Source organism: Musca autumnalis, unplaced genomic scaffold, assembly GCF_047663935.1.
Source record: "Musca autumnalis isolate F117 unplaced genomic scaffold, ASM4766393v1 scaffold_4, whole genome shotgun sequence".
NCBI lineage: Eukaryota > Metazoa > Arthropoda > Insecta > Diptera > Muscidae > Musca > Musca autumnalis.
Window position 1 is genome coordinate 71,708,333 of NW_027411977.1, and position 25,728 is coordinate 71,734,060.

The 25,728-nt window shown below is 36.1% G+C and overlaps 1 protein-coding gene across 3 annotated transcripts in view; it reads left to right on the plus strand.

The window, feature by feature from the left end:
* The window catches only part of Mrtf (Myocardin-related transcription factor), a 347,118-nt gene that overhangs the window by 52,733 nt on the left and 268,657 nt on the right, over window positions 1–25,728 (plus strand). The window contains exon 1 of one of the 3 annotated variants that reach the window (XM_073984935.1): window positions 739–6,023. The exons of the other annotated variants lie outside the window; for them this stretch is intronic. Coding sequence (XP_073841036.1) covers window positions 5,966–6,023 — 58 coding nt within the window. The 5' untranslated portion in view covers window positions 739–5,965. Of the gene's footprint in view, window positions 1–738; window positions 6,024–25,728 lie in introns of those variants that run through there. 3 annotated transcript variants of the gene reach the window in all.

A 25,728-nucleotide genomic window follows, 5' to 3' on the forward strand; every position in this document is an offset into this window, starting at 1 on the left:
ATAGTTCCGGGTCAATCCGGTACGAAAGAACCCGTTGCAGTGGGATTGAAATGTATTTGAAGTTAGGTAGTTAGTGGTAGTGTTTGTTGGCTTGACCCGTGTTAGTCAGGGATTAGCCTCGGGCGGTGATCGGGTTAATATGAGCGTTTCAGTGGCAATTGGGTGTCAGCTGTTGGCTCTGGGTGATCAAGTTGGTGATGGTGATTGGGTGGTTGATATAATCGGCACGGAGGTAATCGGGTGTGTGGCTTCGCTCAGTCCTATTCGGGTTAATGCCGGCTCGGCAGTCGTCGGTTGCGTTGCTCGGCTTTGTGGCAATCGGATGCTGTCGGCTCGTCGGTTAATCGAGTTGTTGGTGTTCGGATGAAGTAATTGGATGCTGTCGGCTCGTTGGCAATCGTGCGGTGTGTTCCTCGGCTCTGGGTAATCGGATGCTGTCGGCTCATTAGCAGTCGTCGGGAGTGTTATGTTATTTTTTATACCCTCAGACTTTAGTCTAAACACCAAAATTGTGCCTCATCGAAATAATGATTTTAGACCCCATGTATGTTTGGACGAAATCCGTTTCAGACAATTTGGAGTTGATTTAGACCACTCCTTCGGGTAACCTAAAAAATACCCTATGGCACCATGAGTAGTGGCTGTAACCTATTTGCCCTTCGTAATATTTTGACTCATCTTCGTGTAAGTTCGAAGATGAGCCGTATCCGACCACCCCCACAAAAGTTTTTAGGTACATTATCTGACATTTTTTTAGGTACCCACATAAAGTTGTGGACAGGAATGAGTACTTATTATTCCCCTTTAGTTCAGAATATTTTATGGTGGAGGGTATGAAAAGTTCGGCCCGGCCGAACTTAACGCTTTTTTACTTCTTCTGTTTAAATTTTTCTATGGGGGCTATATGAAGACGTGAACCTATACCCAGAAATTTCAGGTGGAAAGTTTTATACCCCCAAGGAAGACTTAATACCAAATTTCAGCCATTTCGGTGGGATATTGAGGCTACAACCTTCAAAATACCAGAAATCCGGAAGTGCCGCTCTATGGGGGCCCCTATGAAGACGTGCACCTATACCGAGAAATTGCAGGTGGAAAGTTTTATAACCCCAAGGAAGACTTAATACTAAATTTCAGCCATTTCTGAGGCTACAACCTTCAAAATACCTGAAATACGGAGGTACCGTTGTGTGGGGGCTATGTGAAGACGTGAACCTACACCGGGTGTTATTATATGAAGACGTGGACCTATACCGACAAATTTTAGGTGGAAACTTTTATACCCCCAGCGAAGACTAAATACCAAATTTCAGTCATTTCAGTGGAATAATGAGACTACAACTCTCAGAATACCGAGAATCGGGAGCTACCGTTCTATGGGGGTTATATGAATTTTAGGTGGAAAGTTTTATACCCCAACGTACACTAAACAACAACTTCTAAAATACCGAAAATCGGGAGATACCGTTCAATGGGGGATATATGAAGACGTGGACGGATACTGTTAAAGGATTATCCTTAGTTGTGCAGATCAAAACAACCCATTTTTAGTGATTTTCTTTTTACAAAGAAACTGCTACCAATATTTTAAAGTAGTCATTTCACTCATCTCAAAGATTATATTTTATACTCCTTTTGGAATTTTTGTTGTTCAAAAATATTGCATATTTTTGTGGTAACCCTACGAGTACCCTTTCTTTTAAAGCCTTTTTCGGTGCCAACGATAGCTCGAAAACCAATTTGCCGATCTACGTTTATTTTTTTAGGCGTTTTAAGAACCTAGTAATCTTGTCTTTAAGCGAAACAGAATTTTAAGAAATCTAGATTAGAATTTTTTTGAACTTTTAAAGTCAACATTTCCATTTGAACAAAAATCGTTTTCGAGCTATCGTTGGCAAAGACTTCAAAAATGCAATTTCGAGAAAAATACATTTTAAGTAGCTCCTTCTACATACAAAACACAACGGGTTCTTTACTTTGAACTCTATACTACCTGTACATTGAACATTTTTTTTTCGATTTTTTGGAAGTGATACGTAGAGGTAACCCCTTAAATTTGAATTGTTTTATTGATAAACTAGCATGTGCCCGCTACTTCGTTAGCGAAAATTGTAATTTATAGAAAAGAGGAAGCAAACAGATCCCCTTTTTATTTGTCCCACAATTAATCCAACAACCGCCTCTATATCTCAATTCTGACCCCAGATTTTAAATTCCAATTATGTTCCTTTATATAAAACTAAACTATTTTTCCAATCCTAAATTTAGTACTTTTCGTACTCTTATAGTACCAATTTCCAAAACCAGCCCCCACATTTCAACCGCACACACCAACACTGCCCCTAATACCAAAATTCAGAATTTATACTCTATCCGTACACCTTTTGTATTGGGAGTGCCATTTACCAAGCCCTTCCCTACACAGCAACACTGACCCCAGTTCCAAACTTCCGAATTCTAAATCTATCCCTAGACCCAAGTCATGTAGTTCTTTACCACCAATACCAAATTTAGTACCCTTAAGTACTATCCGTACACATAAGTACGAATTTCCAAAATTACCTCCATATTTCAACCCCAAACTTCAACAACAACCTTAATTCCAAATTTCAAAATTCTAGTTCTATTCAAATTTTACAAAATTTAGTACCATTTAGTACTCATAAGTAAGAATTTCCAAAACTACTTCCAAGTCTCAATCCGTTACTCCAACAGTAACCTAAATTCCTAATTCCAGGATTTTAGCTCCATCCATTCATCCAAGTTGTCCCAAATTTTGTACCATTTTGTACTCTTAGTACCCATATGTGCGAATTTCCAAAAATACCTCGATATCTAAAACTTACACTTCAACAGTAATCTCAATCTCAAATTCCAGCTCTACCACTTCACCCAAATAAAAATTGCACCAATCATCATCATAGTATCATTTTGTACTTTTCGTATCCATAAAAACGAATTTCCAAAACTACCTAAAACCTACAAGCCAACAGTACTATTACTTCCAAACTTCAGAATTCCAGCTCTATCCGATCACCTAAATCTGAATTGTATAAAATTTAGTACTGTTTAATACTTTTCGTACCCCATATGTTAGAATTTTCAAAACTACCCCCATAACTCAACCCTACACTCCAACAGTAATCTTAATTCCAAATCGCAAGATTCCAGCTTCATCCATTCACCCAAATTGTACCAAATTTAGTACCATTTGGTACATTTCGTACCCATAAGTACGAATTTCCAAAACTACCTCAAACCTACAATCCAACAGTAATTTTAATTTCAGGATTCAAGCTCTATCGGTTCACCAAACTACAAATTGTATCAAATTTAGTACTTCTTATTTTGTGTACCCATAAGCACGAATTTCCAAAACTACATTAATCCTAAATTCCAACAGTAATTTTAATTCCAAATTTCAGGATTCAAGCTGTATCCGTTAACCGAAATACAAATTGTACTAAATTTAGTACCATTTGGTACTTTTCGTACCCATAAGTAAGAATTTCCAAAACTAATTCAAACATACAATCCAACAGTAATCTTAATTCCAAATCTCAGGATTCCAGCTCTATCCATTCAACCAAATCCAAATTTTACCAAATTTAGTACCATTTAGTACTTTTCGTACACATAGGAATGAATTTCCAAACTGCCTCTATATCTCAATCCTACACTCCATCTTAATAAAAAATTTCAGGATTCCAGCTCTATCCGTTCATCCAAATTGTATACATTTACAAAATCACCGCCTTATATTAAACCTACATCCCAACCTTAATTCTCATTTCAAATTTCAAGCTTTTACCTCTATCCGTTCACATGGAACCAAAAAATGGAACCAAATTTAGTACATTTTAGTACTTTTCGCACACTTTTAGTTCGAATTTCTAAAAACCCGATGGTACATCTATCATACATACACTGCATCAGTGGCCCTCATTCCAAATTTCAAAGTTCTAGCTCTACCGGTTCGCCAAATAAAAACGGTACCATATTTAGTACCTTTTAGTACATTTCCGTTCGTACCGTTCCCGTACGAATTTCCAAAAACCCAGCCTTATCTGACACCTTCGGACCAAGACTGACCCTGACCCTTACCCAAAATTTCAAGATTCTAGCTTCAGCCGTTTCGTCTGGGCGTTGATGAATCATAAAGTCAGTCAGTGGGTCAATCGCTTTACTCTTTTATTAATATAGATGTCAAAATATTCTGAACCGACTCAAAATTTCTCTCGTTCTAAGCATCCAATATTTAAATTTTTCTTAATTGTCTTTTCTCCTTCAAACAATGCAACGCTATTTTTCAAATTGTCACACACCTTACACATAAATATATAGCAACATACATATGTATATTCCAATGGATTTGCTTTTTTTCGACAAGACAACAACTACTTGTTTACGATTCGTCAAGTGTTAATGTGAATGTGCAGTTTTGTTTGTGCCATTTAACGAAACAAATTTTCTTTTTTTTCACTTTTTAGAACGAAAAATATTTTTCTTCGAAACAAAAATACTTAAAAAATCTTTTTCGAAAAGCGAACACATCGTACACTCTTTTAGTTGATCGAAAAATGAAAACTTAAGAGAAACTCCTTGAACAAAATTCATTCACAAAAACAGAAGACACAGTAAAAGAAAATGCGAAACAAACTAAAGATTCTTCAATAATGAAAATTCTTCTCAGAAAAATCTCTTTTGGGGGGGTTTTCCTGCTAGCCAACATTGCACTGCTTGTGAGCATTAATTTCCCTTAATAAGATGTTCTACGCGAAAAGGAAAACGAAAGGAAATTTCTCTTGGCGATCGTGAGTGTACACGGTATGTGTTGCTCGACATTTTCCCAATGAGTGTGGGGCGATGGGCTAGCGAGTATGGAGCCACCAGTGAGTGTGTGACCGACCGGCCGTCTATCTTAAATGTTTCTTTCGTTCAGTAGAGAAAGAGAGTGCGAGAGGATTTTGTGGGAAAATTGTTTTGAAACAAAAGATCCAAATCATGTCAGTGGTCTCTGCGGAGGTTTCACGTTAAAACGTATTGAAAATTCGTATCGAAAACGCGCATACCCCTCAAAAAATTAAAAAAAAAATGAAAAACAAATAAACCAAAATTTTTAATCGATTTGAAAGAAAAGAAATTCAATTGAATTATTTGTTACGAATACTGGTGGAAATTTATGCATCTATCATATTGAAGTTATTGAAAATTTCGCAAAAAAAAAAAAAAATAGAAATTTATGCATCTATCATATTGAAGATATTGAAAATTTCGCAAAAAAAAACGAAATGTTGCAAAAGATAGCCCTCAAGAAAATATAAATATAGAAATTATATTCAATAAATTTTCGCAATACAATTCTTTAATTCACGTGTCAAAACGTGCTGCATATCGCTTAAATCAAAACATACCATGTGAAAAATTCCCATAAAAATTAAGAAAATATTTAAACAACCTCCTCCTCACCAAGGAAAATTAAAAAAAAAAAAATAATAATAAAGTTCTAAGAAATGTGTAATTTCTTTCAAAACCAAAAAATATTAAATAATATTTTGAGTTAAAAAATAAAAAAGAAAAATAATGAAAAAGCCAAAAACGCCATATATTTTTTAATTAAAACATTCCAAATATTAAAAAAGATTAGAAAAAAATATTTAGGAAAAAATTAATAGAAAATTTTAGAACAACAGAATTAAAGTGGGCAAATGTGTAAAAGTGTTGTGGCTGAGATTCGAAACCAAACCCTGGTTTATTGTGTGCAAAAATTGTTTCCTAAATAAAGTGTCTTTTTGTGCAGTGCAGTGCCTTAGAGAATTTGCCGTTAGTGTTCCTTTAGTTTTTTTCTTTCATTAATTACTTCAAGTGTTGTTGTTGTTGTTTTTGTGTTCTCTAAATGTGTTTCACATTCTAAGCAAAATATTTGGCCTTTGCTGCTCTGTGTGGGCCTTCGCGGGGGAGGACCATGCCGGTCATTGCCGATTCTGATGAACCGCCAGCAAAATGTTGCAAATATTGTGAGGGTATGTGAATTTCTTTTGGTTTTCTTTTTGTTTTTAAAGACTTTTTTTATAACATTATTGTGAAAATTTGGAAAATATGATTTTGTAAATAGTGATTCTGTTAAAATTTGTAAATGTTGTATGTGAATGATTCAAATTCAAATTCGTTCGAATTACTACCCAACTCCTGTTATTGTTGAAAACATTTGATTCATTGAAAGTAAAAAAAAAAAACATAGAAGTTTGATAGTATTTTGAACGAATTTGAATTCGAATCGTCTTAATGGAACATGCCATTCATGTTTTACATTTAAATGAATGCTATATTCGGTACGTGATTGACCGCAACACACCAAGACATAACATAACAAGCAAAAAAGTATCAGTCGGCTTTGTCGACAGAGATATACCCTCAGCCTGTATATATTGAAACAATTTTTTTTCCAAAAATGTATGTATTTAGAGGCTTTTAAAAATGTTGAGAATTTGAACTGACAAAAATGTTCATTAGGATTCGAGATCAAAAGTTTTGCGTAGGAGATACTAAAAGGAATGGATCGACATTGACCGTTATGGAAGTGGATCTGCAGCCACTACATATGGTCCCATAGGGGGTTTTTACACCCTTTGGGATCTTTGCTCAAGAAGTGTGGACTTACCCCTGAAAAAAATTTACCATCGTAATTGAGGCAGCGAATGCAAGTTGCTTCAACAAAAATCAAAGTGATTCGATATCAGGTCTTAAAGTGAACTTATCCGAAATTTTGTGTGGGAGTTACCGGATGGAGTGGACAAATATAGTCCATATTTGAACCTGATCTATGTCTGGTAGATATATTAGGATGTGTAAAGTATAGACCAATTCGGCCAATCCCTTCAAGAGTTACCGTACGAACAAATTTTCCGAACATTTTTGAACTTTTGTGGGGGAGGTACCTGAAGGAGTGGACCGATATGGCTTATCTTCAAACTTAAACTATGTTTGGACAAAATATTAGTAAGGCCAAATTTTGGACCGAATCGGCAGATCCGTTCGAGAGTTATCTTGCGCTCCAACCACCTCACACCGTGTCATAGGGTTTTTTTTTTCAACTTTCAGGCTATTTTCTCAGGAAGTATGGACTTGCCCCTGATAAAACTTGTACTGTCGTATGGGGGGCAGTAAATACAAGTTGCTAAAACAAAAATCAAAACAATTCAAGAGATGGCCCTAAACTGAACTTTTCCGAAATTTTGTGTGGGAGGTCTGGTGCACATTTCACTATGGGGGGTCGGGGAGGTACCGGAAGGGTTGGACCGATATAGCCCATCTTCGAACTTAAACTAAGTTTGGGTAAAATATTACGAAACCCAAAATTTGAACCGCATCCGTTTATCCGTTCGATAGTTATCTTGCGCTCCAGCCAGCCAGACGGACGGAACTTGCTCAATCGACTCCAAATTGTCTGAAACACATTTCGTCCAAACATACTTGGGGTCTAAAACCATTATTTCGATGAGGCACATTTTGCCCATATGAAAGTGTTAGCATAAATGCTGAAGGTATAATTACAAGGCCGACATTACTGCCATACAGGAAATACTATAGGATGGGAGTGGCGTCACAACAACACCTAAAGGTGACGCACTGTATTATAGCTGCTATTGGTTGCGGATTTGTAGTTGGTCGGAGGTTAAAACACCTGGTCTTCAGCTTCACATCAGTGAATGAAAAACTTGCTATAATTCGAATAAAGGCAGAATTCTTCAACATCTTATTTGCGCTCATGCTCCCACTGAAGACAAGGACGAACAGACCAAAGATATTTTTTACGAGCGCTTAAAAGAAACTTGTGACCGTTGCCCTGCCCATGACATTAAAATTATACTAGGCGATTTTATTGCCAGAATTGGAAAGGAGAATATCTTTGGCCCAACAGTCGGGAAATTCTGTCTCCACAGTGAAACATCTGACAATGGTATGAGGCTGATAGACTTTGCAGCTGCCAGAAACATGGTAGTTAGCAGTACCAGATTTAAGCATCTCGATATTCATAAGGCCAGGCGCCAGATCAAAGAACAATAAATCAAATTGATCACCTTGTGATGGAATGTAGATGGAAGACATGCATCAAGCGTGTTGGATAGACGATCGTTCCGAGGTGCAAACATAGACTCGGACCACTACCTTGTTGCAGCAAAGGTACGTACCAGATTAAACGTAGCAAACAAAGTACGAACAAACACATCACGAAAGTTAGACATCGGTAAGCTGCAATCACAGTAGATAGCCACAGCATATTCCACTCAACTAGCCCAATTGCTTAATGAGAGCACTCCTTGTTCCGATAACATAACAACACAATGGCAAAATATTGCCCACTCCATGCAAACAGCCGCAAAATCCATACTTGGATACCAGAGACCTCCACCAAGGAATCCATGGTATGATCAGGAGTTTCGTCCTGCTACCGAACAGAAGAATGCGGCATATAGGGCTACTTTACAATCCGTAGCAACTCGTAGCGCACGAGAGAGATATTGGGAGAAAAGGAGAGAGGAGAAACGTTTTTTCCGCAGGAAAAAAGAGAGATGGAAAAGCGAGAGTGTGAAAAAAATCGAGATGTATAGGAAAAAATGAGAACATATGTTGTTGTTGTAGTCCCGTTAACGTATATGGGTGAACTTGGCTGATGAAGTCTGAAAATTCTACCAAAGAGTCAAGTATCAAACTAATGGCTTTGGTACAGACACATTCTCCTGTAGAGACCAGCAAGGTAATTTGGTAACTGATACATATAGTGTGCTCAGGATATGGAAAGAACATTTTTCAAAACTGTTGGTATCCAATAGCAGCGAAGACGACGAAGACACCACAGACCCAATCCCAGAAGATGGTATTGAATGTATACTGCCCCGCCAAGATGAGGTAAAGACAGCAATAAACCGGCTGAAGAATAATAAGGCAGCAGGAGCCGATAGCCTACCAGCCGAGCTGTTTAAAACCGGAGACGACACGCTGATAAGGTGTATTCATCAGCCAGTTAGCACCATCTGGCAGGAAGAACGAGTACCCGACGATTGGAACCTGAGTATCCTGTGCCCCGTATGCTCTAACTATAGGGGCATAGGACTACTCACTATTGCCTACAAGATCGTGTCAGGGATATTGTGCGAACGACTTAAGCCTATGGTCAACAAGATAATTGGCCCATATCAATGCGGCTTTATACCTGGCAAGTCCACCATTGACCAGATATTTACCCTGCGGCAAATCCTGGAGAAGACCCGAGAGATGCAGAGCGACACCTACCACCTTTTGGTCGATTATAAAGCAGCCTTCGACAGCCCGCTGCTTTCAAAGGTATTCCAAGCCATGTCTGAAGCTCATCCGGCTTTGTAAAATGACTTTAACTGACACGAGATCCTCAGTTAGAGGAAGAGTTTTTGTACCAAAAACGGTTTCAGACAAGGAGACAGCCTTTCGTGTGATCTCTTCAACATACTGCTGGAAAAGGTCATACGAGAGGCAAACGTTAAGAGAAATGGCACAATATACACCAATAGCCACAGGTTACTTGCTTATGCTGATGATATAGACATCATGGGACGATCAGTAAAAGAAGTAATGAAGGTCGAAGGAGAATCTGCTAAAGTGGGTCTGGCGGTAAACGGTGAGAAGACCAAGTTGATGGTGTCGACGCGCAATGCGTCCATTGAGTTGGTTCCTATAATTTTGAGGTAGTAAAAGACTTCGTCTACCTCGGCACCGCCGTAAACACAAGAAACAACATCAGTTGTGAAATAAAGAGAAGAATTATATTGGCCAACAGATGCTTTTTTGGCATAAGTAAGCAGTCTCATCTCGTCAAACGAAAACAACGCTCTACAAAACACTGATACTGCCCGTACTGATGTATGGTTCCGAAGCCTGGGTACTTGCGCAAGCAGACATGGTAGTGCTTGGTGTGTTTGAGAGAAAAATTATTCGAAACATCTACGGACCAATCTGGGTTGACGGTGAATATCGACGTCGCATGAATCAAGACATCAATATAGTTAAGCGTATCGAGATGCAACGATTGCGTTGGCTAGGCCATATCATAAGAATCAGCGATGATGAAGCCGCTAAAAAAGCGTATAAATACGGGCCGCTTGGCGGTGCACGCCGAATTGGCAGGCCAAGGAATAGATGGCGCAAACAAGTGGATGAAGAGATGAAAAGACGCGGTATTCCAGAGAGCTAAGCAACGAATAGAGAGAATTGGAGATCTTTTCTTAGTTCGGCCTATGGAACAAATGTTCTGTAATGGGCCAGCTAAGTAAGTAAGCTAGGATTTGCCATTAGAAGTAATGCCCTAAAATTCCTCATCAATCCCATGAGTGCAAAAATAGTTATTCGGTGTCAAAGGTCTAAATTTAGGGATTTTTTAGGTTTTCGGATTTTTTTTCTTGAAAACGGTAGGTCTAATCAAAAAGTGACTAAAGCAAATATTGTAGTTAGAAAAAAATTCTCTACAAGACATGTTTAATATAATTGTTCCACAAACATCCCATAAGGGACAGGGGAGACTCCTCGCATATCAATGAGTGCATCCCGATTCATATTAGCTCAATAATATGGGACCTACAGTTAATCGCCGAGTCCTAACGGCGTGTCTAAGACACCACTTTTGTAGAGAAGTTTTACATGGCTGAAATACTCAGGAAATGTCGCCAACATTACTGAGGGGTATTTTGCCACCGTTGAAAAGTGTTTTGATGTTGCCTGGCCGTGGAATCGAACCCACGACCTTATCTGTGCAAGGCGGGTGTGCATACCATTGCACCACGGTGGCACAAGACAAGTTTGGTCTTTATAATAATTTTCCTAGAAGGAACCATTCATGAAATATAGCGGTTCTAAAGAAAACACTGTGTTTATATGCACTATGAAACGGCTAAAATAGCCGGAGTAAGCGGGTCCGTCCCCAAAAATGTATATGTTTCATTCAAAAGCGAAATTATGCCTAGCTTAAAAAAATCCAACAAAATCGCAGCGCGTTTAGTGCAGTTATTCCATGTAAGAGTCATTTTATGCAAAAATAGCCCATTTAACCCACATCTATTGAAAAGTCAGATCAATTAGAGTCGATTTCTGATATGCCTTGCCGTTTTTGAAAAAAAACTGAATAAGGCCACCAAAAATTACCTTTGACCCTGAATAACTTCGTTTGCACACATGGGATCGATGGGGACTTATAGGACGTTAATTCTAATGGCAAACCCGAGCTTTCCACCAAAGTTCCGCTTTGTGGGAATTTTTTGCTTTCCCCCTTTTACGCATATCTGTTTTGACTGGACTTATTTGTATGTACAGTGTCGGACAAAACCAGTATTTTTTTTTTAAATTATAATTTATTTAGAACATTGGTGGCGTTTATTTAATTGGGATAGCTGTTACAATTTTGATTTTTCAAAATAGTCTGGCTTAATCCCTTTTGTTGTTTTAATATTTAAAACAACAAGTTTATTAGTGGAGAAGGTTTGGCATTGTTCGCCAAGGGGTAAGGCAAGGAAGACTAGTTTCGATCCACGCCACTGGATCTCATCAGTTCCCTTTGTTTCTTATTTGTGGATATTCTCCACCGAAGTTATTTTTCAATAACTTCTCCACTAATAAACTTGTTGTTTTAAATATTAAAACAACAAAAGGGATTAAGCCAGACTATTTTGAAAAATCAAAATTGTAACAGCTATCCCAATTAAATAAACGCCACCAATGTTCTATTTGAGAAACACTGGCACGGTTTTGTGTGTTGTTGGTATATAAGCTACCAAACAGCATTTGGGTATGTGCATTTGTTGAAAAATCAACGACACATACGAGTGGAAGAAGGTTTGCTTTGTTTCGTAAACACTTTCGTCGGAGTTGTGTTAGGTTACCAAAGAAAAACTTCTCATTGAATGCTTTTCTTTGTTAACGTTTATACTTCGAGCTGACGATTGATGTTTGGGTATAAAAAGTTTCTTGTTGAAGAAGTTATTGAAAAATAACTTCGGTGGAGAATATCCACAAATAAGAAACAAAGGGAACTGATGGGATCCAGTGGCGTGGATCGAAACTAGTCTTCCTTGCCTTACCCCTTGGCGAACAATGCCAAACCTTCTCCACTAATAAACTTGTTGTTTTAAATATTAAAACAACAAAAGGGATTAAGCCAGACTATTTTGAAAAATCAAAATTATAATTTATTAAGAAAGCAAAGTTATCCATTTATTTTTTATTTTTCTTTTTATTTATTAATATTTTTATTATTGTAAAACACAAACATAAGGGATTTAGAATTTAATAAACAAAAGTTAAAATTCAAAGAACATTTTCGGTCGCAAATATAAGCGGACAAAACTAACAAGCACACCATAACCATAGGTCTATCGTGAAAATCGAGCCTCCCGATTTGGACTTTAAGTTTTTTATCCACGTTTTTTGGACATTTTGGCATATAACAGCCAAAGCATTGAGATTTTCGATCGAACACAAGGACAACAATTGTAGCCAAGACAGTAATTAAGAACTCTCTAATACATCGCAAAAGCATTGGAACGCTCCTTCATGCCGTTTTGGCCCTGAGAAGGTGCAAACTTTTCGAAAAATGTCGATAAATGGCACTGTGTTACAAAAGTTGACCAGAAAAATATTCAAGCGTTCTGATGCAAAATTATATTGTGTTGGGATCTATGGACAACGAAAATACCTTTAGTTCGTTTGTATCACTTCGTTTTATTTGTTTATAGCGGTAAAAGTAGTGAAAATCTAAGTTTCTTACATTTTCAAATTTAAACGGTCATATCTTCTTTTTTCACAACGGATTTCTATTGATCCTTCTTCCTTTTAAAGGAGTGAATAATATCTTTTGAACAAGTTATTATTTTTTAAATCGGTTAACAAATAGCTAAGTTATAGTGGTTTAAGTCTGAAAACCCCACAAAAAAAAAAAAAAAAAAAAAAAAAAAAACTATAACTGAATTTCTCATAATTTTCAAAAATATGTTTTTTGTCTTGTTCAATATTTATTTTGAAAATTGTGAGAAATTCAGTTAAAGTTTTTTTGTAGGGGTTTTCAGACATAAATCACTATAACTTAGCCATTTGTTAACCGATTTAATTTTTCGATATTATATTTTTCGTGGGCATGTCCATGCTTCCTGACATGGTGGTCCAAAACCGCTAAGTTATACGGTGACCATAGTTGAAAATTTCAAGTTACAAAGGCTGAAGGTAAATCTCTGTCAGCAAAGCCGACTGATACTTTTTTACTTGTTTATTTTACACTTTACTTCTTACTTACTTCTGTACTAACTGACGGTTTTAGTTCGCAGTCTGACTTACAAGCCATTCACACACCTGCTATTCTCCTGTATTTATACTCGCTCGCTGAAGCATAGCCTGTACTAGTATCCTCAATTTAGCATGTTCTACAATGTTCAAGCGAAATGGCAATTTATTCCCAAATACACATACATACATACAAGTAGACAGATGAACACATAGGTTTTCTTAGTTTGATTTTTTCATTCACGTGTAAATACTCGATCGGATCGAATGCCGTAATTAGGCCCCATGTTGCAACTTGCAAGGCTATCACCACCATGACCACATTATGCTTATGGCTATGACTATGTACTTTCATATAGGTAACTTTAACGTACAAGGCACATTAATTATGCCAACACGAGTCAAACGCAAACTATAATAGAAATTCCTTCAAACTTTGACACGCTTTGCGTTGTATAAATAATATATCGCTTAAGGTGAATCCTACTGTTTGAAAAGTTTCTTTTCACCGTCACGTGTGGTAAATGCTTCTCTTTTTTACCGACCATATTATTCATTAAGCTTTAATGGTAAGGGATTACTGGCTAAGCTATTGAAGGATAGGTCGAAAAAATTAATTAAAACAAATCTCTATGGGTGTTCGTACCTTTTGTTCTTTACTCACTCTCCCCTCATCACATTTTTAATATATGTAGATATGCCTCTATATGCACGTTTAAATATTTTTTTGTTCAAATATCAAAGTGTGGACAATTTTTGGTGGAAAAAGTTTTGTAACCGCAAGGAACCTCATATATCAGATTACAGCTAGTTCCGTCAAACAATGGTGCTAACACCATCAAAATACCGAAAATCGGGTGCTACCGTTATATGAGGGCTATAACAAAACATGGACCTATGTTGACGATTTTTCATGGAGAAATTTCGTGACCTCAAAAATCAAGTTACAGCTAGTTCCGTTAAAAATTGTAGCTAAAACTCTTAAAAAACCGAAAATCGAGATGTTACGGTTATATAAGGGTCTATACCAAAACATGGACCTATATAAAGAATTTTTGTTGGAGAAGTGCTGTGACAACTAAGAACCTCAAATGCAAATTACAGCAAGATTGGTTACAAATTTTGGCTCAGATAACTCAAAATACCGAAAATCGTCCAAAACATTGACCTATCTTCAACATTTTTGGTACAGAAGTTTTTTTACCTCTTGATACTCCAATTGGGCCGAAATAAGACCAAATTACCCAGCAGAGGCGACGGGACTAGCAAATGAACGTGATGAGCTTCGTCACCGGATGCCTGGAGAGTTGGCAGGGTGGTCCCGCTACTGAAGCCTGGCAAGGATGCCAGCAGGGGTGAATCGTACAGGCCGATTTCACTCCTCTCGCCAGTAGCAAAGATCCTAGAGGCGTTACTCCTCCCCACGATGAGGTGTTTTCCAGTTGCCCAACATCAACATGGATTTCGGAAAATGCATAGTACTACAACAGCATTAGACACCATATCCATACCAGAAAAGGCCGCGCGAGCGAACAGTCATGGTGGCTCTTGACCTATCGAAGGCCTTCGATACCGTCAACCATGCCAAGCTGTTCGAGGATATAGAGAAAACTAATCTCCAGCCATGTTTGAAACGTTAGGTAATCAACTATATGTGTGGACGCCAGTCGTTTGTAGAATTCAGAAACAAGAAGTCCAAAACCCGTAGAGTGAAACAGGGAGTTCCCCAAGGAGGGGTGATATCTCCGGAACTGTTTAACCTCTACCTTTCTGAAATTCCACACCCTCCAGACGGCATAGAGATCGTGATGTATGCGGATGATTGTACGATCTTGGCGTCGGGTCCTATCGTCGATGACATATGTGATAGGTTAAATGTCTACATAGCTGACCTAGTGCAGTTCTTCCATCTGAGGAATATGAAAATATCCGCCGCTAAATCCACAGCCACGCTGTTCACCACATGGACGGCTGAGATGAGGCTCCCACTGAACATATTGGTCGATGGTGCACTGATTCCGACCACTAACTACCCTAAAATACTGGGTGTATCGTTCGATAGCATGTTCAAGTCGTCCGCGCATGCCACAGCTAGTTGCAATAAGATAAGAAGTATGAACAAGGTTCTCAAGTCGCTGGCCGGCAGCACTTGGGTGCTGATAAAGAAACCTTTTTGACCACCTACAATGCAATAGGCCGGTCTGTGGTAAGCTATGCGGCGCCAGCGTGGTCCGCAAAGGTTAGCGCATCGCAGTGGAAGAAGATTCAAACCTGCCAGAATGCCGCACTGAGGACTGCAACTGGGTGCCTCCTCATGGACCACCTTCATGAGGAGGCGAAGGTTTTACCGGTGCGTCAGCACAATAAGATGTTGTCGATGCAGTACCTGCTTGGGTGTTACCGCAGAGAGCATCCCTGTCACGATTTAATGGACAGGCTCCCCCCACCCAGGCACGTCAGGAGAGACCTTCATGATCTAGAGAGATAGGTTTAAAGGTATAACATCGCATTCACACCAACATGGTTGCGCAAGCAGTACGAAGATACAGTGTGAATGCCGTACTTGGAAACCATCCCCCATCCATCGCAGCAGAAGAACGCCAGCTGCCAAGGCAAACACGAGTGGTTTTAGCTCAGTTAGGATCCGGACGATGCAGCCGCCTCAATTCGTATTGGGCCAGAATTAACGCCACGATACCCAACATATGCCCAGTATGTGGATTGGGACCACACGATACTCTGCATTTATTCAACTGCCCAGCTAACCCCACTCACCTGTCTCCTCATTCTTTATGGACGCAACTAGTCCAGGTTGCAGAATTCTTGAGTCTGGATACAGAGGAACTTGATAACTGAAATAATACATGAACGAACATATATGCGTTGCTACAACAACAACAACAATTGGAGCCAATTTAGGCGGAAAATGTAGCTAAAATCCTCAAAATACCTTAAATCGGGTGGTACCGTTATATGGAAGAAGAATTTTAACAAAATTATCATTTTAACAAAATGAAGAGATATTTTTTTGGCTTTTGAACTTATTTTCATCACATTTGAGCCTTCAAACAATAAATCAACCACCAGCCAGACAGACGGACGGACATGGCTAAATCGACTGCAAATTGTCTGAAACGGATTTCGTCCAAACACACTTGCGGTCCAAAAACCATTATTTCGATCACGCACATTTTGCCCGCATGAAAGTGTATATACCCACGTTAGCAGAAACGCTGAGGGTATAAAACTATTCTTATCTGTGACATTGCAATTCTTGAAACTACCATGTGATGATTTATGTACAATATTATATGGTAAAATCATACCATATATATTTTTAATTCATATATTACTTTAATTCCAAAATTAAGAGACAGGTGTCATATTTTGCTTCTGTGTTTATATCCGTGTCGGCTCCCATAGTGGTGCTGTTGGTGGGTGCCATGCACACAGGGAGTTGAAAAGTCAATCCTACAAAAGGACGGTTTCATAATATTCATTTATGGTTTGAATATTTATATTCTCCTGATTGTCATCTACTCCTTAATGGACCAGTTTTCCCTTTCTTCGTTCCCAAAAAAACACACACACAAAATTCTAGGGTTATCTGTCGTTTTGTTTTTCTTTTATTTTCATTTCATTTCCCATTTTTTGGCATTTAGAACATCTTGTGTTAGCAAGTGCTCTCTGATTGTTAATCAATGTTTTAGTGTTCTTATTGCCATGCTGTTGCTGTTTGTTGTTGTTCTTCTTGTACTTGTTGTTATTATTCCTGCCATATTTATTCTCACCGCCACTAATCAGTGTTGGTGGGTTTGAATCGTTCGTTGGTCCACTTGTTGTTATCTAAATAGGTGATGCTGACGATGCTCAACTACTTATTTCTTAGAGCATTACTGCCGGCATCACAAGCAGCACAACAACAACATGATGGTGAGACTAAAAAAAAAAAAAATAAATCCGAAATAATTGAAAATAAATTTAGTTTGATTTATAAATAAATTCGATTGGTGGTTACTTGAAATATTTTGCCAATTAATTGTTTTTTCTTTCGATAGTGATGCGTGTGTTATTGTTGGCAACTTTTTCTTTCAAATTCTACACTGTTATTACGTAGAAAAAAAAAGCGTTTTTAATTTGTATTTAGAGTTATAATTGTTTTTTCTTTAAGCAACGGCAAATTAGAAGTATTGATCGCAGTGGCCAATATTGTAGGATTCGGATGCAAACAAGGAGCCGGGCCCAAGGCCCTCCCAAATGATATTTTGTTGAGAGTTTTTGTATATTTTACTAAGAATAGTTCAAATGTTATCCATTATCACTCTAAATTGGTGCCTAGATTTTGGTTTGTTCCTTTACTTTTAAAAATGGTAAAACCGGCAAAAGTAGTAAAAGTTGAAAACTGCTCCCATATGAATTGTACGGTGTCAGAAGTAAAGGAACGCTTTTCGAGTAAAAAGTGGTAAAACTTGAAGATTCTTGCACGTAAAGGAACAGAGCTTTTATTTCACGCTACACCGTTGTCGGATGGGTAAATGTTGGTTTTAACGTTGATGCCTTTCTGTGTCGATCTGTTTTTATACCCTCAGCCTTTAGGCTATGAAGGGTATATACACTTTCATACGGGCAAAATGTGCCTCATCGAAATAATGGTTTTAGACCCCAAGTATGTTTGGACGAAATGTGTTTCAGACAATTTGGAGTCGATTGAGCAATGTCCGTCCGTCTGTCTGTCTGTCTGGCTGGCTGGAGCGCACGATAACTCTCGAAGGGATGGACCGATTCGGTTCAAATTTTGGCTTTCGTAATATTTTGTCCAAACTTAGTTTAAGTTCGAAGATGAGCTATATCGGTAGACTCCTTCCGGTACCTCCCCCACAAAAGTTCGAAAATGTTCGGAAAATTTGTACGCACGATAACTCTTGAAGGGTGTAACCGATTTGGTCCATACTTTGCCCATCGTGGAGCGTGTACCAGACTTAGATCAGGTTTTAATATGGACTCAATCGGTCCACTCCGTCGGGTACCTCCCACACAAAATTTTGGAAAAGTTCAGTTTAGGAACATCTCTCGAATCGCTTTGATTTTTGCTTTAGCAACTTGTATTCACTGCCCTCCATACGACGGTATAAGTTTCATCAGGGGCAAGTCCATACTTCCTGAGAAAATAGCCTGAAAGTTGCAAAAAACCCCTATGACACCGTGTGAGGAGGTTGGAGGGCAAAATAACTCTCGAACAGGTCTGCCGATTCGGTCCAAAGTTTGGCCTTAGTAATATTTTGTCCAAACATAGTTTAAGTTCGAAGATAAGCCATATCGGTCCACTCCTTCAGGTACCTCCCCCACAAAAGTTCAAAAATGTTCGGAAAAATTGTGCGTACGATAACCCTTGAAGAGAGTGGCCGAATTGGTCCATACTTTACACATCCTAATATATCTACCAGATATAGATCAGGTTCAAATATGGACTATATTTGTCCACTCCATCCGGTACCTCCCACTCAAAATTTTGGATACATGTTCACTTTAAGACCTGCTTTCGAATCACTTTGATTTTTGTTGAAGCAACTTGAATTGCTGCCTCAATTGCGATGGTAAAAGTTGTTTCAGGGGCAAGTTCATACTTCTTGAGCAAACATCCCTGAAGGTCTAAAAAACCCCTATGGTACCATATGTAGTGGATGGAGATCCATTCTTTTTAGTATCTCCTCCGCAAAACTTTTGATATTAAATCCTAATCAACATTTCTGTCAGTTCAAACGCACAAAATTTGTAAAACTCCCTAAATACATCCGTTTTTTGGAAAAAATTGTTTCAATATACACAGGCTGAGGGTATATCTCTGTCGGCAAAGCCGACTGATACTTTTTTACTTGTTATAAAGGGGTTTTGCAGTATTTGATATTTTAGGAATGTTTTGTATTGTATTTCTTATTTTTTATGCCATGATCAGACGTATCTCTCTCTTTGACATCCTAAGCTTTCTATCAATTCAAAAATTGGCTGGCTTCCGTATTGTCAGTTGCTTTGTATTCGTGCATGAAACTAGGGGTTCTTAAATCGAGTTCCATACTAGAGTAATTTTATGAAATTGCAGTAGTGGGGAAATCGAATTAATAACCACTAGGGGTTATTATTTTTATTTTCGTGCACGAATACAAAGCAATCGACAATACGGAAGTCGGCCTTTCTTAAAAATCGGTGATTGATGAGAAATTTTAGGAATAAGGATGTTTTTCTATAAAAATGTTGAGAAATATACAAATTTTTAATTAAGGAATTTAAAATAATATTAAAAATTTAAACTAAAAAAATAATTTTCATAAATTTAAATTTCCAACAAATTAAATAAAAAAGGAACTTAAATAAAACAAAAATTTAATTAAAAAGTATATAAATTTTAAAATTAACCCATTAATAAGAAATAGTGATAAACACTTTAAAATAAAAAATTGATTAAAATAAATGTTGGAAAATTAAATTGAAAAATGACATTTAAAAAAAAACTAAAATAAATATTTGAACATAATAATAAAAATTAATTACAAGTAGTATTAAAAATTTTTAAGTTATTAGATAAAAATTGATAAGTTTTATTTTTGAAATAATAAGAAGTTTGTCGAGCTTGAGGCCATAAGATAAGTTTTATTTAAAAAAAAAAAATTAAATAAAATACCACCTTAAATTAAAAAATAAATCAAACATTTAATTTAAAAAGTATATAAATTTTAAAATTAAACCATTAATAAGAAATAATGATAAATATTTAAAAAAAAAATTGATTAAAATAAATGTTGAAGAATTAAATTGAAAAATAACATTTAAAAAATTTAAATTAAGAAAAAAACTAAAATAAATATTTGAATATGATAATATTCAATAAATAAAGTAGTATTAAAATGTTTTAAGTTATTGGATAAAAATTGATAAGTTTTATTAAAAAAAAATTAAATAAAATAGCACCTTAAATTAAAAAATAAATCAAACATTTAATTTAAAAAGAATATACATTTTAAAATTAAAAAAAAAAAATAATAAGGAATAATGATTATTCTAATACATTTTTTTAATTTTATTGTTTGTAATATTGAAATAATGATATAAAAATGATAAAAAATATTATTTGAAAAATTTAATTTGAAAAATAACATTAAAAAATTTTGAGTAACAAAAACTTAAATAAAAAATATTAAAAAAAATTTAATTAGCACAAAAATTAAATTATAAATTATGGTATTTATATAATTAAATTGAAAATATTGATACATTTTTGTTAACAAAAAAATTAGATAGAAATCAACATAAATTAAAAAACACTGAAATTAAAAGAAAGTATCTAAATTTTAAAATTAAAAATGTTGATAAGAAATATGTAATAATAAAAATAATTTTTTAAAGATTAAATTGAAAAAAAATGAGTTAAATAAAATCTTATAACAATTTTAAAAATGTCAAAAAATTATATTAAAAATAAATAAATATAAATAAACTAAAAAATAAATATATAAATATAATACAATAAAAAAATTAAATAACAACAAATAATTTTACAAAGTTATTGTACAAAAAATTAATAAGTTAAAAAATTTTAATTAAAAAGTATATAAATTTTTAAATTAAACAAGTAAAAAAGTATCAGTCGGCTTTGCCGACAGAGATATACCCTCAGTCTGTGCAAATTGAAACACTTTTTTCACAAAAAAATATATTTTTTAGGGGGTTTCAAAATTTTGGTCGTATGAACCGACAAAAATGTTGATTAAGATTAAAGTTCAAAAATTTTGCGGAAAAGGTACTTAAAGGAATGGACCGACATAGACCATGGGGGTGCCATAGGGGGTTTTTACACCCTTCGGGCTGTTTTCTCAAGAAGTATGGACTTGCCCCTGAAACAACTTTTACCATCGTAATTGAGGCAGCGAATGTAAGTTGCTTCAACAAAATTTGCTTATCTACGAACTTAAACTAAGTTTGGAAACAATATTACGAAGGCCAAATTTTGGCCGGAATCGGCATATCCGTTCGAGAATTATCTTGCGCTTCCACCCATAAACATGGTGTCATAGGGTTTGTTTTTCAACTTTCAGGCTATTTTTTTTTAGGAAGTATGGACTTGCCCCTGAGGAAACTTGTACCTTCGTATAGGGGACAGTGAATACAAGATGTTACAACAAAAACCAAGGCGATTCGAAGGCAGGTCCTAAAATGAACTTTTCCGAAATTTTGTGTTGGAGGTACTCCAAGGAGTTTACCGATTGAGTCCATATTGGAACCTCATCTAAATCTGGTAAAAATTTCATAATATGCAAAGTATGGACCAAATCGGTTACTCCCTTCAAGAGTTATCGTACGCACAAATTTTCCGAACATCTTCAAACTTTTGTGGGGGAGGTACCGGAAGGAGTGGACCGATATAATCCATCTTTGAACTTGAACTAAGTTTGGACAAAATATTACGAAAGCCAAATTTTGGACCGAATCGGCAGATCCGTTCGAGAGTTATCTTGCGCTCCAACCACTACACACGGTATCATAGCGTTTTTTGTAACTTTCAGGCTATTTTCTCAGGAAGTATGGACTTGCCCTTAATGAAACTTACAGCGTCGTATAGAGGACAGCGAATAAAACTTGCGTAAACAAAAATCAAAGCGATTTGAGACCAGGTCCTAAACTGAAATTTTGTGTGGGAGGTACCCGAAGGAGTGGACCGATTGAGTCCATATTGGAACCTCATCTAAGTTTGGTAGAAATTACACGATGTGTAAAGTATGGACCAAATCGGTTATTCCCTACAAGAGTTATCGTGCGCACAAGTTTTGCGACAATTTTTGAACATTTGTGGGGGGAGGTACCTGAAGGAGTGGACCTATATGGCCCATCTTCGAACTTAAATCGAATCTGGACAAAATATTTCGATACCAAAATTTGAACCGAATCGATTGATCCGTTCGAGAGTTATCGTGCGCACCAGCCAGCCAGACAGACACACAGACAGTTAGACAGACAGACATACGGACGGATGGACATGACTAAATCCACGCAAAATTTTCTGAAACTAATTTCGTCCAAACATACTTGGGGTCTAAAACCGTTATTTCTATGGGGCACATCAGCCTAAAGGCTGAGGGTATAAATACCTATTATTAGGTAGATTGATTACATTATTTTGTAATGGGTTATTCGGCTCATTAGTATTTTTGCTGCACAATAATCTTTTTCCTCCTACGTTTTACCCAGTCTGTATAGACTTGGTCCGCTGCATAACATATCAACAATTTAACCAACTTAAAGCCACTGGTCGTTTAAACGCCACAAAAAATGGTTGCAAAAATTGACGTAAAACTAGGGTATTTTGGCATATTTTTGTGAGTTTTTTGCATTTTGTTATCTTTCGCTCCACGCTTGTAAAGCTTCATTTGGTCCATGCATTTCTATGCAATTAGCCTAAAACGCAAGCAATTCAGAAAAAAATTCACTTGTATTTTTCGACTTTTGATGAAAAATTTAAATATCCGATTACAGGAAAACTATACTTTTAAGAGAAAAAATTATTTATTAAAAAATGCTTGAAAAGCATCAAACATATCATTTTCATATAAAATTTTAAGTTTTCAAAAAAAAAAAAATTCTCGGCGTTAAGTGGGTTAAGCAAAACTGCCCTCGCACACTTTTTTTGAAATTTCACAAAATATTTCTTCTTCCGTTTATTCATTCATTCCTCTATACTACACACACACCTTTTATATAAATAAAATTATATTATAAGAATTCTTTTCTATTTCATTAAAAAAAAATCACTAAATATTTGTCACACTTCAATAAAATATAATTAAATGAAAAATAGCACACCACACAGCAGCTTGTCAGGCATCTAGCCAGCAAAAATGTAACCAAGAAAAGAGCGCAACACGCGTTAAAAAGGTTATTTTATTGGCAACCAATCAATGCCACCACGATCACCATCGCCACCAACAAAAACATCATACGTTGCAGAGACAGCACAACATAAAAAAACAAAGAAGAAGACGAAGAAAATCTTTCTAAAGAATTCAGTCAAAAGATCAGTGGCAAATTAGAACGAAAAACGCATTCGTTTGCAGTCGATAAACGCGGTAATGGTGAATGCATGATAACTCAAACTAATCTTTAAGGATGTGTTTACACGTTTGTCATTTTTAATTAAATTATATTTTAAAGCTATTTTACATGACACTAAACATAGTAAATTTCAATATTGTTTACAAAATCAAAAAAAAAAAAAAATCCTCAAGTACGTTTCAAAATTATTATTTTGTTTATTTTTTTTCAATGCTCTCTTAATATTTTCTTAAAAAACAAACACGTGATTTTTTTCATTCATCCATGCAAAGTAGTTTCTGGGATATATGTTTTAGATCGCTAATACTAAACCTACACACACACACAAACACTATTTGGAAGCTGTGCTAGGCCAACAAGTAGACACTTTTAATTTTACAAAAAAATGTTGGTGACATTATTTATAAAAAAAATGCTATAAATTTTATTGATTTTTCTTGACTGGAGGCCACATTGGAAAATGTGGACAAAATAAAAGTGAGAGTGAGCTCAAACATAGATTTTTTCCACAACAACAAACAAAATAAGGGTGGAAAACATTTTTTTTGTGTTTTTGTGGTTGTTGTTCTACCTTTTAGTATGTTGTTTTTTTCCAATATCTATCTACCGCCACTGCTGTAGCTGGCTGGTAGCATCAAAGAATTGTTTGTGCCACTGGTGGTACTGGTTGTGGTGGCATGACAATAAAAATGCACTAAACATTTTGTTTCGTCGTTTCTTATATTTTATTAAAAATAATCACAAATATGTTTTGAAACGAGTGTGTGTGTAGGTGGGTGGTGGGTGTTATGGGTTAATGCATTTTATTGAGCTATAAAATAAAAAAAATTGTGTATTCTTACGAAATTGGTTGTCAGTTTTTAATTTTTTCTTTCGTGAAATGATACAAAAAATAACACTGTATTACATTCACCCGGGAGAAGATGGAAATTTTTAAATTCTAAAATATATTAAAAGACCAAATCAGTGTGAACGCTTTAATTCCTCTGACAGAAATTCCAATCTTTTTAAAAATCCAAAATTTTTATCATCACATACATATACATACTCGTTGTACCTTAGAACGAATAAATCACAAGTTTTAAATTCTCACATAAATTCAATCAATCGCACTGCGCTTATTAAGCAGCTCATCCTCCATTTTAAATGCGAAGTCTGTGCAAAGACAATCGTTGAATCTTCCATTTGTATATGTACATTAGGGTGACCAAAAAGAGAAAAAAAAAAATTAAAGGGCCTCCCCCTACATTTTTTAATATATATAGTACCAAAGGTGAATTCTCAAGGAAATCCTCTAATGACCGCATTTTTAGTAAAATCGATGAAAAAACTTTGCCAATTCATTGTTGTGGCTAAAAAAGATCTCTACAAAAATGTATGAAAATCGTGTCACACTTTGATATTGCTTCAATATTCAAAAGGCTATAATATATGTAAAAAGAACAGTCAATAAATCCATTTAAAGGGGAAATTAAAAAATTTTAATACCCTAGTTTGTAAAAATTTAAGGGAGAAATGATATTATTCGAAAAGCCCATTTAACTCTACACATTTTTACTGGCCGTAAGTCTTCAACATTTGACATGCGAATGTTTTAAATATTTTTATACCCTACACCACACTGTGGTAAGGGGTATTACGTGTTAGTGCATTTGTATGTAACATGCATAAGGAAAAGAGGTAGACCCATAGTTCCTTCTAGGGTTATGCATAGAATTACTTTCTGAGTCGATTTATGCATGTCCGTCCGTTCGTTCGCAACGTACAGGCCGCATTTGTTGTCCGATTTGGCTGAAAATTGGGCAAGATCATTTTTTTAGCCGTCCGAAGAACGTTACTGCTTTTGGTGAACATTGGTTCAGATTTGGATATAGCTCCCATATATATATTCGTCCGATTTGAGGTAGTTGATGCACCAAACACGCTATATCTGTCCAATTTTGATGAAATTTAGAATTTATGACGGAATTAGGTTTATAAATAAATGTACCAATTTATATCGAAATCGGCTCAGATTTGGATATAGCTCCCATACATATATATTTTCGGCCGATTTGAGGTATTTGCTGCACCAAACACCCTATATACGACCGAATTTGATGAAATTTGGATTGTGTGAATTCGGTCTAAAAATAAATGTGCCAAATTACAACGAAATCGTTTCAGATTTGGATATAGCTTCCATATATATTTTCGGCCGATTTGACGTATTTGCTGCACCAAACATCCTATATCTGCAAATTTTGATGAACTTTGGAAACTCATATAGTCGGCCCCGCCCGACTATGATCCTTTCCTTACTGGTTTTTTCAGTTTTTATTAAAAAACGTG